Source organism: Delphinus delphis, chromosome 13 (genome assembly GCF_949987515.2).
Source record: "Delphinus delphis chromosome 13, mDelDel1.2, whole genome shotgun sequence".
In the NCBI taxonomy this organism is placed as follows: Eukaryota; Metazoa; Chordata; class Mammalia; order Artiodactyla; family Delphinidae; genus Delphinus; species Delphinus delphis.
In genome coordinates, this window is record NC_082695.1 from 7,001,612 (window position 1) to 7,017,875 (window position 16,264).

At 42.9% G+C, this 16,264-nt stretch overlaps 1 protein-coding gene across 1 annotated transcript in view; it reads right to left on the reverse strand.

Moving 5' to 3' along the window:
* Nucleotides 1-2,166: 2,166 nt before the first annotated feature.
* The window catches only part of CCDC62 (coiled-coil domain containing 62), a 28,647-nt gene continuing 14,549 nt past the window's right edge, over nt 2,167-16,264 (reverse strand). The window contains exons 7-13 of the mRNA XM_060029345.1: nt 14,119-14,157; nt 13,577-13,665; nt 13,114-13,229; nt 10,162-10,887; nt 7,484-7,640; nt 3,879-4,004; nt 2,167-2,947 (exon numbers count right to left, since the gene is read on the reverse strand). Of these exons, the coding sequence (XP_059885328.1) occupies nt 2,750-2,947; nt 3,879-4,004; nt 7,484-7,640; nt 10,162-10,887; nt 13,114-13,229; nt 13,577-13,665; nt 14,119-14,157 (1,451 nt within the window). The 3' untranslated portion in view covers nt 2,167-2,749. The remainder of the gene's footprint in view (nt 2,948-3,878; nt 4,005-7,483; nt 7,641-10,161; nt 10,888-13,113; nt 13,230-13,576; nt 13,666-14,118; nt 14,158-16,264) is intronic.

Consider the following 16,264-nt stretch of genomic DNA (forward strand, 5'->3'; position numbering starts at 1 on the left):
TTTTGGTTGGAGCATTTAATCCATTCATGTTTAAGGTAATTATCGATATGTATGTTCCTATGACCATTTTCTTAATTGTTTTGGGTTTGTTTTTGTAGGTCCTTTTCTTCTCTTGTGTTTCCTACTTAGAGAAGTCCCTTTAGCATTTGTTGTAGGGCTGGTTTGGTGGTGCTGAATACTCTTAATTTTTGCTTGTCTGTAAAGCTTTTGAGTTCTCCATCGAATCTGAATGAGATCCTTGCCGGGTAGAGTAATCTTGGTTGTAGTTTCTTCCCTTTCATCACTTTAAGTATATCATGCCACTCTCTTCTGACTTGTAGAGTTTCTGCTGAGAAATCAGCTGTTAACCTTATGGGAGTTCCCTTGTATGTTATCTGTCGTTTTTCCCTTGCTGCTTTCAATACTTTTTCTTTGTCTTTAATTTTTGCCAATTTGATTACTATGTGTCTCAGCCTGTTTTTCCTTGGGTTTATCCTGTATGGGACTCGCTGCACTTCCTGGACTTGGGTGGCTATTTCCTTTCCCATGTTAGGGAAGTTTTCAACTATAATTTCTTCAAATATTTTCTCTGGTCCTTTCTCTCTCTCTTCTCCTTCTGGGACCCCTATAATGTGAATGTTTTTGCGTTTAATGTTGTCCCACAGGTCTCTTAGGCTGTCTTCATTTCTTTTCATTCTTTTTTCTTTATTCTGTTCCACAGCAGTGAATTCCACCATTCTGTCTTCCAGGTCACTTTTCCGTTCTTCTGCCTCAGTTATTCTGCTATTGATTCCTTCTAGTGTAATTTTCATTTCAGTTATTGTATTGTTCGTTCATCTCTGTTTGTTTGCTCTTTAATTCTTCTAGGTCTTTGTTAAACATTTCTCGCATCTTCTCGATCTTTGCCTCCATTCTTTTTCTGAGGTCCTGGATCATCTTCACTATCATTATTCTGAATTCTTTTTCTGGAAGGTTGCTTATCTCCACTTCATTTAGTTGTTTTTCTGGGTTTTTATCTTGTTCCTTCATCTGGTACATAGCCCTCTGCCTTTTCATCTGGTCTATCTTTCTGTGAATGTGGTTTTTGTTCCACAGGCTGCAGGACTGTAGTTCTTCTTGCTTCTGCTGTCTGCCCTCTGGTGGATGAGGCTATCTAAGAGGCTTGTGCAAGTTTCCTGCTAGTGTTGGAGGGTCTCCTGCAGAGGTGGGCGGTGGCTGTGGCTCACCATGGGGACCAGGACACTGGCAGCAGAAGTTCTGGGAAGTACTCCTTGGCATGAGCCCTCCCACAGTCTGCCATCAGCCCCACCAAAGAGCCCAGGTAGCAAAGATGCAATTTATAAAAGGCAATTATCGTTCTTTATATCATCAACAAACAATTTGAGAATGAAATTTAAAATACCACATATGATGGCATCAATAAACAAAATGTTAGGAATAAATTTTTAAAAAGATGTGTAATGGGGCTTCCCTGGTGGCGCGGTGGTTAAGAATCCGCCTGCCAATGCAGGGGACATGGGTTAGAGCCCTGGTCCGGGAAGATCCCACATGCTGCGAAGCAACTAAGCCCGTGCGCCACAACTACTGAGCCTGTGCTCTAGAGCCCACAAGCCACAACTACTGAGCCCGTGTGCCACAGCTACTAAGCCTGTGCACCTAGAGCCCGTGCTCTGCAACAAGAGAAGCCACCGCAATGAGAAGCCCGTCGACACAACTAGAGAAAGCCCATGCACAGCAACGAAGACCCAACGCAGCCAAAAATTAATACATTAATAAAATAAATTAAAAAGAAATGTGTAAGACCCCTACAATGAAAACTACAAAATATGGTTTAAGAGAAAAGAAGGAAGACCTAAGCAACTGGAGATATACTCTGTTCACAGATGTCAATCCTTCCCAAAGTGATCCGTAGATTCAATGAAATCACAATACCAGAAGGCACTTTTAAAAAACTGACACGTTGACTCTAAAATTGCTATGGACCTGGCAAAGGGCCTAGAATAGGCAAAACAATTTTGCAAACAAAGTCAAGGATGTATACTGATTTCAAGATTTCCTATAGAGTTATGTAATCAATTTGGTGTGGTATTGGTGTAAGGAGAACAACCATATCAATGGAACGGATTGGAGATTCCAGAAACAGACCCTTGAATATACAGTCAACGGATTTTCAGTAAAGATGCTGAAAGTAATTCAATGGAGAAAGGACAGTCTTTTCAACAAATGATGACGATGATGGAGCTAAAGTCTGTATGGAGAAAAATGAACCTTGATCTTTACTTCACACCATCCACAAAATTTAAATAAGAGATAAACCATAGACCTAAACAGAACCAAAAAACTTCTAGGAGGAGAAAATATTCACAACCTTGAGGTAGACTTCTTGGAACAAAAAACACACCATTAAAAAAAAAAAAAGGATAAATTGGACTTCATCAAAATTTCAAATTTCTGCTCTTTTATTCTTAAGAGAATGAAAAGGCAAGCCACAAACCAGGAGAAAATATTAATAATATATTTGACAAAAGATAAAGAATTTGTGTCTAGACTATATGAAAAACTCTCACAACTCAATTAATATAAAAGGAAACAATCAAATTAAAAATGGGCAAAGGACTTAAAGACACTGCACAGAAGAAGACATATGAAGGGCCAAAGAGCACATGAAGATGCACATCATTAGGTTAACAGGAAAATGCAAATTATTCAATGGCAACGAGATGCCACTTCAGATCTACTAGAATGGCTAAAATCAAATGGACCGACAAAATCAAGGTTGGGGGCTTCCCTGGTGGCGCAGTGGTTGAGAGTCCACCTGCTGATGCAGGGGACACAGGTTCGTGCCCCGGTCCGGGAAGATCCCACATGCCGTGGAGCGGCTGGGCCAGTGAGCCATGGCCGCTGAGCCTGTGCGTCCGGAGCCTGTGCTCCGCAACGGGAGAGGCCACAACAGTGGGAGGCGCGCGTGCTGCAAAAAAAAAAAAAAAAAAAAAAAAAAAAACAATGAAAGAAGAAGAGGAAAGAGGAGGGAGAAGAAGGAAGGAAGGAAAGAGGGAGGGAGGGAAGGAGAAGGAACTGTTAGTGATTAAGAGAGACCTTAAGGGACTTATCCAAGTGCAAAGTATGGACCGCGGTTGAGTATTGATTTGAATAACGAGTAAAAAGACATTTTTGAGATAAATGGGGAAACCTTAACGTGGTCTAGTCATTAGACGAAATTAAAGAGTTCCTGTTAATTTGGCTGGGTGTGAAAGAAGTCCTTATCTGTTAGAGCTACAGAATGAAGTACATATGAGTGAAATGATATGATGTCTAGGATTTGCTTTAAAATGTTTCAGGAGATGGGCTTCCCTGGTGGCGCAGTGGTTGAGAGTCCGCCTGCCGATGCAGGGGACGCGGGTTCGTGCCCCGGTCCGGAAAGATCCCACATGCCGCGGAGCGGCTGGGCCCCTGAGCCATGACTGCTGAGCCTGCGCGTCTGGAGCCTGTGCTCCGCAACGGGAGAGGCCACAGCAGTGAGAGGCCCGCGGACCGTAAAAAAAAAAAAAAAAAAAAAAGTTTCAGGAGAAAACAGGTACGGATGGGGGAAGATGAAACAAAACAGCAGAAAGCCGATGGCTACTGAAGCTCTGTGACTGGAAGTATTCTTTCTACATCTGTATTTGAAATTTTCTACAATAAAATATTTTTTAAAAATCCCCCAGAATGTACGTGCATGTGCCCAGGTAACTGGAAAGAGGAAGTCTGGGTGTGGCGACATCTGAGTATGACTTTCTCTTTCTCCTTAAACCCAGCCTGCTACCTCCTCCCCTTTCATTCTAACAGAAAGGGACGTTTGCGCACAACGACTGGAGTGTTTGCATACTACAGATGGGGTCAAAAGAAAAGGAAGCACGTACATTTTTGGCGGTGCTGCTGAGATTCTCAGAGCTGATGGGGAGCAGAGTGCTCAGCTCCAGATCTGTAACCATCTGACGGGATTCTGCCAGCAAACGCTGAAGCTTGCTTGTGGGAGAAAAATCATCCTGGGAAAGCAACACAATTCCAGCATTCATGAAATCAAGAAGCACTTTTCATTGTTTATGTTTACAAGTACAATGTAACAAACACAAATGTTAACTGTTCATTAATGTTTGACTTTATTTTTCGTTTTGTTTTGTTTTTTTTTTTTTGCAGTACGCGGGCATCTCACTGCCGTGGCCTCTCCCGTTGCAGAGCACAGGCTCCGGATGCGCAGGCTCAGCGGCCATGGCTCACGGGCCCAGCCTCTCCACGGCAGGTGGGATCCTCCCGGACCGGGGCACGAACCCGTGTCCCCTGCATCGGCAGGCAGACTCTCAACCAGTGCGCCACCAGGGAAGCCCAATGTTTGACTTTAGGTATTACATATCAAAGCAGGGCATTAAACACTAGAAGAACCAAATTCCATTTATTTCTTAGAACCTACTTTGCTAAATAATTTGACTTAAACAGAACTTACTACAACTAATTAAGTAACATCCATGTGATAAGAGAATCCTAGGCATTGTTTACCTCTCTTAAATCAACTTGCCAAGGCTGTAATTACCAGGTCAAAATACTTAGAAAAATGCAACTTTAACACTAAATCTTGTTAGCTTTTAAAAATAAGTGGAGGGCTTCCCTGGTGGTGCAGTGGTTAAGAGTCTGCCTGCCGATACAGGGGACACGGGTTCGTGCCCCGGTCTGGGAAGATCCCACGTGCCGCAGAGCGGCTGGGCCCGTGAGCCATGGCCGCTGAGCCTGTGCATCCGGAGCCTGTGCTCCGCAGCGGGAGAGGCCGCAACAGTGAGAGGTCCGCATACTGCAAAAAAAAAAAAAAAAAAAGTGGAAATATGCCTTAGTTTGTTTATTCTTATTTAATTTTCAACTTTGTGTAAAAAGCTTTCCACAGTGTACAATCTGTGAGTTTTCCACAGTGGACATAACAATTAACTGTACAATTAAGTGTACAGGGGCTTCCCTGGTGGCGCAGTGGTTAAGAATCCGCCCGCCAATGCAGGAGACACGGATTCGATCCCCGGTCTGGGAAGATCCCACATGCCACGGAGCAGCTAAGCCCATGCACCACAACTACTGAGCCTGCACTCTATAGCCCGCGAGCCACAACTACTGAGCCCACATGCCACAACTACTGAAGCCCGCGCGCCTAGAGCCTGTGCTCCGCAACAAGAGAAGCCACCGCAATGAGAAGCCCACGCACCGCAACGAAGAGTAGCCCCTGCTCGACACAACTAGAGAAAGCCCACGCGCAGCAACGAAGACCCGACGCCCCCAAAAATAACTAATTAAGTGTACAATCTGATGACTTCCTACATACATGTGTACATGAGTACACACCCATGAAGCCATCCCCACAATGAATACGGGTCGCGTTTATCACGCCTCTGGCCCTTTGGAATTCCTGCCTCTATGAGTGCCTCCTCGCCATTCCCAGACAACTACTGATCTGCTTTTAGTCACCAGAGATTAGTTTGCATCTTCTAGAGTTTTATATAGATGCATTACATACTTTTGTCTGTCTGGCTTCTTTCACTCAGCATAATTATCTTGAGATTTACCTATGCTGTATGTGTATAGATAGTTCATTCCTTTTTATTGCTGAGAAGTACTCCATTGTATGGATATACCACAGTTTTATCTATTCACCTACTGCAGTATATTTGGGTTGTTTCCAGTTTTTTTAGCGAGTGCAAATAAAGCTGCTTTAATATTTCTGTGGACGTATGTTTCCATTTCTCTAGGAGTAGAACAGCTGGGTCATACGGTAGGTGTATATTTAATTTTTTTTTTAAGTAGTTTTTTAATAGAAAGTACCCAGTGTTTTCCAGAGTGGCTCTACCATTTACAGTCTCACCATCAGTGAACAAAAGTCCCAGGTGCTCCGGATCCTAGTCAACACTTTGGTGCAGTCAATTTTGAACAAAGAGAACTAACAGTCATCAAATACCCATTAGGGGCCAGGCCCTCCAATATCCCCTTTAAACCAAGCAACTGTGATGTTATAACTGCACATTTGCAGGCGAAGAAACTGAGGCTCAAAGAAATTAAATAACTGTACTAACGTCACTGAGCTTAAGACAAAGCAAAACCGGGATTTGAACCCAACTCATCTTCCCGGATATCTTCCCAAAATAACACCAAAAATAACTAAGTTTACTTGAACTTATTTTCTTCACGAACCACCTGCAAGGGGGACCCCATTCATGTTGGAAACACTGGCTCATCCACAATAACGACACTGTAGACACAACCTCACTGCCTGTCTGTAGGGCCGTGGACAGACTACGGTTTATTCAATCACTGGACCCTGCACATCAAGCAACAATCAAAATGAAGAGGCTATAGGTCCACGGTGTCAGCACAGATGAAGGTCACAAAACACTGACAAAGCTGGAAAATCACATCAGAAAGGATACAGACGGCAGTTTACCATTCATGTACATCTTAAACAAAACAATAGTATGTAATTTTTTTTTAAATTGTGGTATAGTTGCTTTACAACGTTGTGTCAGTTTCTGCTGTACAACGAAGTGAATCAGCTACGTGTATACATATATCCCCTCCCTCTTGGACTTCCCTCCCTCCCTCCCCCACCCCTCCCCCCTCCCCCACCCCCGCATCTAGGTCACCACAGAGCACTGAGCTGAGCTTCCCTGTGCTATACGGCAGGTGCCCACTAGCTATCTGTTGTACACGTGGTAGTGTATATATGTCAATCCCAATCTCCCAATTCATCCCCCTCTTCCCCCGCGCTGTGTACACACGTCTGTTCTCTACGTCTGCGTCTCTATTCCTGCCCTTAAGTATACACTTTTATGTAAAACATAAACGCATAAAGCAAGCATGGATGCAACTTCAGGGTAGTGGTTAACTGGTGGGGGTGGAGGGTAGGCACAGGCAGAATGGCACACGAACTTACCCTCTATCTGTAACATTTTATTTATTTCACAAGTTGAAAAATAAAGCAAATATGGCAAAATGTCAACGTGTTAAATCCGAATGTAAGTACATAGTAACTTGTATTTTTCATTTTCTGTGTGTTTAAAATATTTATTAAAAATAGATAGATCAGTCACCTGGAGGGCCTGAGGGACATCCTACCTGAAGTTATCTATAGGATATTTAAAGAAAAGAGAAGGTAAATAATTATGACTTCAGTTAAGTAATAGAAATTAAAGTCCTATAAGTAAAAAAAAAAAAACCTGAAGAATAGCCAAAATTAAGCACACTAACAGTAGTGCTCTAGGGGAATTAAAAGTATGCTGGGAGGGCTTCCCTGGTGGCGCAGTCGTTGGGAGTCTGCCTGCTGATGCAGGGGACACGGGTTCGTGCCCCGGTCCGGGAGGATCCCACATGCCGCGGAGCGGCTGGGCCCTTGGGCCATGGCCGCTGGGCCTGCGTGTCCGAAAAAAAAAAAAAAAAAAAGCATGCTGGGGAGAAGTCTTGCTTGAATAAGCTGGGTATTTCTAAGCGAAATACAAACCTTTTCACTGGGCAATGCTGCATCTTTGTTGACTAACAAAATCTTAGATGAGTTCTTTTTATCAGAAGAGGACTCCGTCTCTATCAACTTCTCATCCTCTCTTAAGGCAGATTTTGAAGAACCCAAACAGTGGGACTGCTGGCTGGCAATCAGCTCACTGTGAATAATAAAACAAAAACAAAAACAGGCATCTTGAAACAAGAGCAGACACATGTCACCAATACTGTTATACTTGAAAGTATCTCAACAGGACAAAAAAAAAAAATGTTTTCTTTTCTGATGATGAAGCTCAAGTTTGAATAGAACATTAGAGACTTGAGCAGAATATTTGTGTAGAATATTAGAAATGAATGCATACCTTTAGCAGTAAGAATTAAAACCAAATTCCTCGTTAAAGGGTAACTACAGAAGAGAGAATTGCCCTCCTCCCCACACCCACAAAAAAAAAGCAAAGAAAAGAAGGTGTGAGAGACGAGATCATCCAAAAGAGAAAAAAAATGAATACAGAGTAAGGTTAAACATTGGAAGATTCTAGGTTTTTGGTTTCTGAGACTGATTTTTGTTAATGGTCTTTTACGAGTCCTTCTGTGAAAGCAGAATGGCACTGTTGTGGGTCCTTGATTCTTCCATAGGGTCTCAGTAGTTAGAGAACAGACACGTGCAGCTAAGTTTCTGGTGCGTTGTTAACACCGGGCTCAAAGCAGAGCTGAGAGCAAGAGACCCTGGAAACCTCTTCCTCCCACAGGCCCCGTGAGGCAGGCAGAGCAGGCCGCGGCGGCTGCCCCCTCCACAGTAAACCCCTGTACGGCAAATGGAACGGTGGTATAAATGTGACCATTTTAGTCAGGTGATGAAGTAGGTACAGAAGCTCGTATAATCTAAGGAAAAACAGGAAAACATCATTATCTTTTCCACTTAATCACGCGTTTGTCATGCGATGCCTTGGCCTCTGCTGGCAGAACGAGAAGTCACTTGAATCATTTCAAGCCACGGAGGTCAAAAGGGCCTTGAAAGAAAAGTCTGAAATTGTCTTTGAATTTCTTTCATACACTAAGTTTAATATGCGTCCGCTCTGCTCTTAAAACTACTTAACACAAGCTTTTCCCTTAATATATGCGTGTTCTTGTTCAATAGTGAAAAATAGGAAGTTGTGCCCTCCTGGTACTTGCAATTATCTAAGATGATCTTTAAAAACCAAATATGAATAGATAATATTTAGTGTAAAAACCAGTTTTTGCTGACAGAATAACTATGATTTTTAAGCGACTCAGGCTTCTAAAAGGGCCAAACGATAATCCAAACAATGAAAATACCAGAAGGGAAGTTTAATCATAGAGTCCTATGAAAGTCAATGTGATGATTAAAATAAGGCTCTCAAAACAGAGGCTTCATCCTTTCTGTAATTTAAGATCAAAGAGCTAGGTTTGCTTTAACAATAGCAGACATTAGTGTAGCACCCCTCAACTAACTACAAGATTCAGCAATTCGAACAGTAAGATGAGCCTGAAAAATGCAGCATATGCCAGAAACTAATCCATTTTTTTTCTCTTAAAAAAACCAGTTGGATAAGGGTGGTCAAAAGGCACAAGCTTCCAGTTACGAGATACATAAGAACTAGAGATTTCATGTACAGTAGGATTAATGTAATTAACACTGCTGTAGGTTATATATAAAAGTTGTTGAGGGCTTCCCTGGTGGCGCAGTGGTTTAGAGTCCGCCTGCCGATGCAGGGGACACGGGTTTGTGCCCCGGTCCGGGAAGATCCCACATGCCGCGGAGCGGCTGGGCCCGTGAGCCACGGCCGCTGAGCCTGCGCGTCCGGAGCCTGTGCTCCGCAGCGGGAGAGGCCGCAGCAGTGAGAGGCCCACGTACCGCAAAAAAAAAAAAAAAAAGTTGTTGAGAAAGTAAATCCTAAGAGTTCTCATCACAAGGAAAAAATATATTTTTCTCTTTGTCTCTTATTTTGTGTCTCTATGAGATGATGGATGTTCACTAAACCTACTGTGGTCATCATTTCCTGATGCACTGGAATCATTATGCCGAACACCTTAAACTTATACAGTGCTGTATGCCAGTTATATCTCAATAAAACTGGAAAAAAAGAAACCAATAACTGTTACCAGCTTATTAGATACAAATATTCTTTCTCCTGCATGATTTTTAAAAGTAACAAAGTTTGGGAAATGTAACGTAAACACAAAGGCCAAAGCAGTTGGATGTGTAAATAAGCCAATGGGGGCAAAAAGAATGTCTTATCTGGGGTCTAGGGAATGTAATCTGGACATGAAAGAAACGGCTTATCGATTCAAAAGGATCCTGGCTGAGGAATGCTCCGCAGCAGCATTCTACCCTGTAAAGTGACCTCCCCGTTCGTTTTAAAATAAAACATGTTTGCTCAGCTCATGACAACTGGCTTTGTTTTTAAGCAAAACTTTTGCCTCAGAAGCTGTCCTAGGCACAAACTTCTCACTGGAATCCAACACAGCCTCTGTACAATCAAAAACTCAACAGCCTACCCTGTGATGAAAAGAGGAAACCGTTTGTCAAACCGCAATTTCTGTTTGTAAACTCTGCTTTCCGTTTCACAGTTGGCATGAAGTGGCTACTGCAGCCCTTTTAGAGTTCTCAGAACAGTAAGTAGGTTCCCTGGGTGTTTACAAACATGAAACAAGACTGACCTGGTAGAGGAGTTGTATTTGGTCCCGCTGGCACTTTCCGAACAAGTGCACACCGATTTGTGGCGCACGATTCTCTGCGCTCTGGAAGGCTTGAAGATGCTCATCCATTCCACGTCAGACAGGTGGCCTGGAGCTTCGATTATGAAGCTACTCGGGTGGCAGCACTTGGATTCCCACATGTCGCTTTCATCCAGACAGGCTTCGCTTTTATGGCAACATGAGACTCCAGACCTTTCCAGGTGATCTTGACATTTGACATCTAGCTTTTCTGGTTGTTTTGAACCAGAACAGTTGGCCAGGCCCAGGTAAAGGCTGATGTCATGCCACTTTTCATCGGCTACAGATGTTGACGTTTCCGAGCGTTGTTTCTCTTCATTCTGGATCCCACCTCCATTACCTTTGGGTGATTTTGCGTGGATCTTGCAAAATGTACTTTTGTTTTCGGGTTCAGTCTGGATTTTTCCTCCCAGAGACCAAGACTTTTGTTTCTCCACTAAGTCTTTTGCAAGTAGAGATGAGATAGCAATTACACTTTTTCCCCCAAATGAAGTATTAACCTGTAGTTTCTTCTCTTTGCATACATCATAAGAGCTCTCGTCTGACTTATTTTGCTGAACCAACGTGGTCTCAAATTTTTGGTCCTTAACCAATGACTTCTGATTTTCCTCCCTCTTAAAATCGACTTTTAGGTGGTTATTTTCAAGGTCTGATAAACACATTTCTCTGCTATGGTGGCATTACAAAAAACGGAAGTTATAAGATACACTTGATACTGTCGTTCTAAATATTTCACTCAAACCTCATCAGCTGAGCTAAACCCTAGTAAGACCCATTTGTCTGAGCTGAAAATATGAGGTAGAATTTTTATATTCTTGGAGCCCAATTTTAGCCCAACCTCCTCCAGGAAGTCTTGCCGACCACCACACCCACTCCCCTCTTCCCATCCTTAATGTCCACTGCACTGACTCTCCATACTGCAAATCATTATCTTACTGTTTATATTAATATATATCTAATTAATCAGATAGCAAATTTCTTATTATAACTATATCATTCACTGTTTCATACATATAAAAGTTTTGTCAAAAGATTCTTAAGGGGCTTCCCTGGTGGCGCAGTGGTTGAGAGTCCGCCTGCCAATGCAGGGGACGCGGGTTCGTGCCCCGGTCCGGGAGGATCCCACATGCCGCGAAGCGGCTGGGCCCGTGAGCCATGGCCACTGTGCCTGCGCGTCCGGAGCCTGTGCTCCGCAACTGGACAAGCCACAACAGTGAGAGGCCCGCGTACCGCAAAAAACAAAAAAAAAAAGGGGGCTTCCCTGGTGGCGCAGTGGTTGAGAGTCCGCCTGCCAATGCAGGGGACACGGGTTCGTGCCCCGGTCTGGGAAGATCCCACATGCCGCGGAGCGGCTGGGCCCGTGAGCCATGGCCGCTGAGCCTGCGCTCCGCAACGGGAGAGGCCACAGCAGTGAAAAGCCCACGTACCGCAAAAAAAAAAAAAAAAAAAAAAAAGATTCTTAAGGTTTTTGTTCACATGTAGAAGCATTTTTAATCCTCCTGGAACCTAAGACGGCCTTTAACATACACTAAGTGTTCTGTAAATACTCGTTGATTGATCTGTTATTTCTCTTCCTAATTCACAGTTAAATAGACATAAAGTCAGGATTGAAAGGCAATGGAGAGTCAAGGTACAACGATAAATTGGCAAGTGCCAGATGTGCTCACCTACTGCATTCATGACCCTCCCATTCACCTGCTGGATGCCTGTGTATCTATATATGGAAAATTGGTCTAAGGTAAAAGTGACACCACATGTGCATAAAATAAAAATCATTGTGATAAACCTTCTAATAAACTGTCAAAGTTTTTCATGTCACACCTATTCAGGTGTTCTAATCTGTATGATTCTGATCCCTCCTTCTAGAATGGGATAAGCCACTTTATGTTCTTAAAGAATAACCTCAATCATCCAGCCCAGGTACCTTCCAGGAGAAATGCAGTGCAAAAAGGAGAAAGAGCCAATAGGTTAGGGGCTTCTGCCTGCAAGAGGTCGCTGGGTTGGTCTTGTGTTTATGAGTAGCAGCCACAGCTGGGATACAGAGCGATGGTGCGACAACCCCCAGCAAAAGACCTCGAAGAAGAGTACAGCAAATGCAGCAAAGTGTGGGTGAGTCTCCAGTTCTACTGTCTGTAGCAACAGCTGCTCCTTACATCCCTCCCTGCAACTCTGACCACCCCCATCCTGAACTCCACCCTCCGGGGAAAGGAGCTGCGTCATCCAGCCCAGCTTCTGCTCCTATGTGCGGTGATGGGGAACTCCCTGAATTCCTGTTCCTTTCCATGACTCCCTGTACCATTTCTGCTTGTAAAAGTGGACTCAGTTTAACTGTGGGGCAGTTGTATGCTTGTTAAATTAAACCAGACCTCATATATTTATATTTTAACTTTACAGAAACCAATTTAATTCACACACTGCCTTTTATAGGTAGGAGTAGACGTCTCCCCCTATTCACAAGGAAAATGGGAAAATCAGGCTGAGAGCAGAGCTCACCCTCAGCTGAACTTCTACTGCAGTTATTTATACCATTCTTTGGCATTATTTTAAGCAAGTACCATGCCCAATATATCTTCCTTTTCCCTACTCCTAGCCCGTGCCTAAAATACTGAGTGCTGAATGAATGAATAAATGATTCATCTCTGTAACTTCTACTTTAGCTCCAAGCCTTCTACACAACAAACACACAAATAATGTGTTTAATGAATTTAATCAAATGGTTAAATTAAGATCATGCCTAAAATTCTCACTACAACCCAGGATTAGGTCACATACATTTATTCCCTACTACCTACCAAACAGTAGTTAAGTACTGGCCCACAGCAGGTACTTAACAAATATTGACTGAACGATGGAATAACATATAAGATCATATTAATAGCATCATACTAAGATTACCTGGATTCCAGGGCCTTTGATTCCTCCACCTTTGAGTCATATATCTGTATTAATTCCTGAGAACTTTCCACATTGAAATTAAGAAACTGCAGATCACGCTGTTGTTTTATGTAAATCTGCCATAGATATTGATAAATCAAAATAAAGTGTAACAACAAAGCTAAACTGAGCCAACAACTGGCACTCTGAAATGCCAACACAGATCAGACAGTGACTAAAGAACTAGGCTGAATGTGTTTGCTTTTATTTTTCCTATGTTAGCACTGAGATTTGTTAATGTAACTAGTCTCCTGACCTTTAATTACCATAAGCAAGACCCTATCTGCTAGGTTAATGTGATACACCTTTCGCGTCGTCGGGATCAAAAGCATCATAAACAAAATCACTGGGCACACACTCTTCCTAGTTTGATGCTTGTTTATAAGCGTTTCCCACCTAACGGAGAAGGTAAGTGGGAGCCTACCTGTCGCAGATTATGCAGCTCTGCGCTCATGCGTTCTTGCTTTGACTTTGCGATATCCAGTAACTCGTCTTTCCTTTTGTCTCTCTCTACTATTTAAGAACAAATATTATTAAAACGTTTTTCACCAGCCCATATCAACACAAACCTCTTCATTTCCGACAAGTTTATGCGCGGCTAACTTTTTGCCCCCCCTCCTTCCTGAATTTTAAACTTGCAAAATGGATGCCTGGAAAGAGCTTTCATCAGTGATTCTGACTAGATCCTTCACCAAATTTGAAAACTTTCACAATATAATTAATGTTAGGTCAAAAAAGTATTCAAAACTGTACCAACTCTCTGCTCAAATTACATGTGTGTGTGTAAATAAGCATAGAAAAAGGCTGAGAGCAAAGCATGCTGAAGTATCAAGTTATTGTTTAGATGGAAGGATTAGTGACAATTATTTTCCTCTTTTTTTTTGAGGGGGTGGTTTCTAAATCTCTAAATTTAATACATATTACTTTACTCTTTACTTACTTATTCACATTACACAGGTAACTTACAAATGCATTCTCCTTGTAAAAATCCAAACAGCATATTACCTTTACCAACAGAAAAAGAACTAACATTACAAGGGGCAAAAAAAAAAAAAAAAAAACCACTATTTTCACCAGTATGTAAGTCAATCTGATATAATCTCACAATCAGGCCACTTGTATGTATTCTCACTGAGCAAAAACTGAAGATATTTGGACCTATGAGGTGACCCCATAGGTAGACAAACTTGTCTTTCCATTTTAATGAAAGTCCAGCACTCCTTTGCAGACTCTCTTTTTCTTGAAAACTCTTTACCTGATGGGTAATTAAGATTCAGAATTTTCTTTAAAATACATAGTATTACACCCAATTTTCTAGCACAAAAAGACAGAGCAGAGGTTTTTGTTTTTTTTTTTAAATCTTCATTCTTTTACAAAGACCATAAACATTCTGCTGAAACACAGACACTTTGCTGTCACTAGGGTTGGGGTATGAGAAATCAGTACTTTGAAAAGTTTCAGAACTTGGCAGATGAGAACCCCCAGAAAGGAAAGATCTAAAGTGCTATACGAAGACTTGTACAGGAACAAAATACTAATATTAGGCTTAAGGGGAAATAATTTCATTCACGGAGAAGTGATAGATCAACAATAAATTTCTCACCTAAAAAAACCCACTATCTTTATAAGAAGTTCTTTATAACAGGCTAAATGCATAAACTGACCCTCTAATTATTAACACATGAATCGGTTTTGAGTAAATCCGGTGCAACCTAAATCAAAGTTTACAACGTCTATGGTTTATTAACAAAGCACTTTTTCCACGTCATTTTTCTCGTGGATGAAAAAGAATATAAATATTTATTATTATCGCTTTACATTTGGAGTGTCACAGAAACCATTTAAGGACAAAGGCATGAGCTTTGCTGGAGACAGCAACTCTACCTGGACAGCTTTTCTGCAAAAGTGTCTGCTGGCGGTCACTGGGGACCAGGCGGAATAAAGCGTGAGGAGCGATCTATGAAAGCCACCACCTCCTGGCCAAACGCGCTTAACGCTCAGCCCTTCTGATACGGGTCTGCAGCATCATCTTTTTTTTTTTTAAGATTTTTTTTGATATGGACCATTAAAATTTTTTTTTTATTTATTTATTTTGGGCTGCATTGGGTCTTCACTACTGCACGTGCGTTTTTCTCTGGTTGTGGCGAGAGGCGGCTACTCTTCGTTGCGGTGTGCGGGTTTCTCGTTGTGGTGGCTTCTCTTGTTGTGGAGCACGGGCTCTAGGCACGCAGGCTTCAGTAGTTGTGGCACATGGGCTCAGTAGCTGTGGCTCACAGGCCTAGAGTGCAGGCTAAGTAGTTGTGGCGCACGGGCTTAGTTGCTCCGCGGCATGTGGCATCTTTCCAGACCAGGGATCAAACCCGTGTCCCTTGCACTGGCAGGGGAATTCTTAACCACTGTGCCACCAGGGAAGTCTGATGTGGACCATTTTTAAAGTCTTTATTGAATTTGCCACAATATTGCTTCTGTTCTATGACTTGCCCTTTTGGCCACGAGGTATGTGGGATCCTAGCTCCCCGACCAAGGATCGAACCCTCACCCCCTGCATTGGAAGGCAAAGTCCTAACCACTGGACCGCCGGGGAAGTCCCGCATCATCTTACTTTTTTTTTTTTTGCGGTACGCGGGCCTCTCACTGTTGTGGCCTCTCCCGTTGCGGAGCACAGGCTCCGGACGCGCAGGCTCAGCGGCCATGGCTCACTGGCCCAGCCGCTCCGCAGCATGTGGGATCTTCCCGGACCGGGGCACGAACCCGTGTCCCCTGCATCTGCAGGCGGACTCTCAACCACTGCGCCACCAGGGAAGCCCTCATTTTACTTTTAAAGGTAATCCTCGTGCACAGAATTGAGAACTGTGCCTCGTGGCACAGTGAAAGCCACGGCGTCGGGTTTAAAACTTACGTCTCTTCAATTCTGAATTTCTTTCTTTGCATTAGGTGAGTCAACACCGTAACAAAAGCCTATAAAAGTAGTGCACTTGCAACGTTTATGTAGAGTCGCATTTAGTTTCTGTGAATTCAACTCTATGCACAAAGGAAACAGTAAAACAGTAGCTCTTTCCGGATGGAAGTGACGCCCTCAGGGCATCTGGGACTCCGGCTGCTCTCAGCTCTA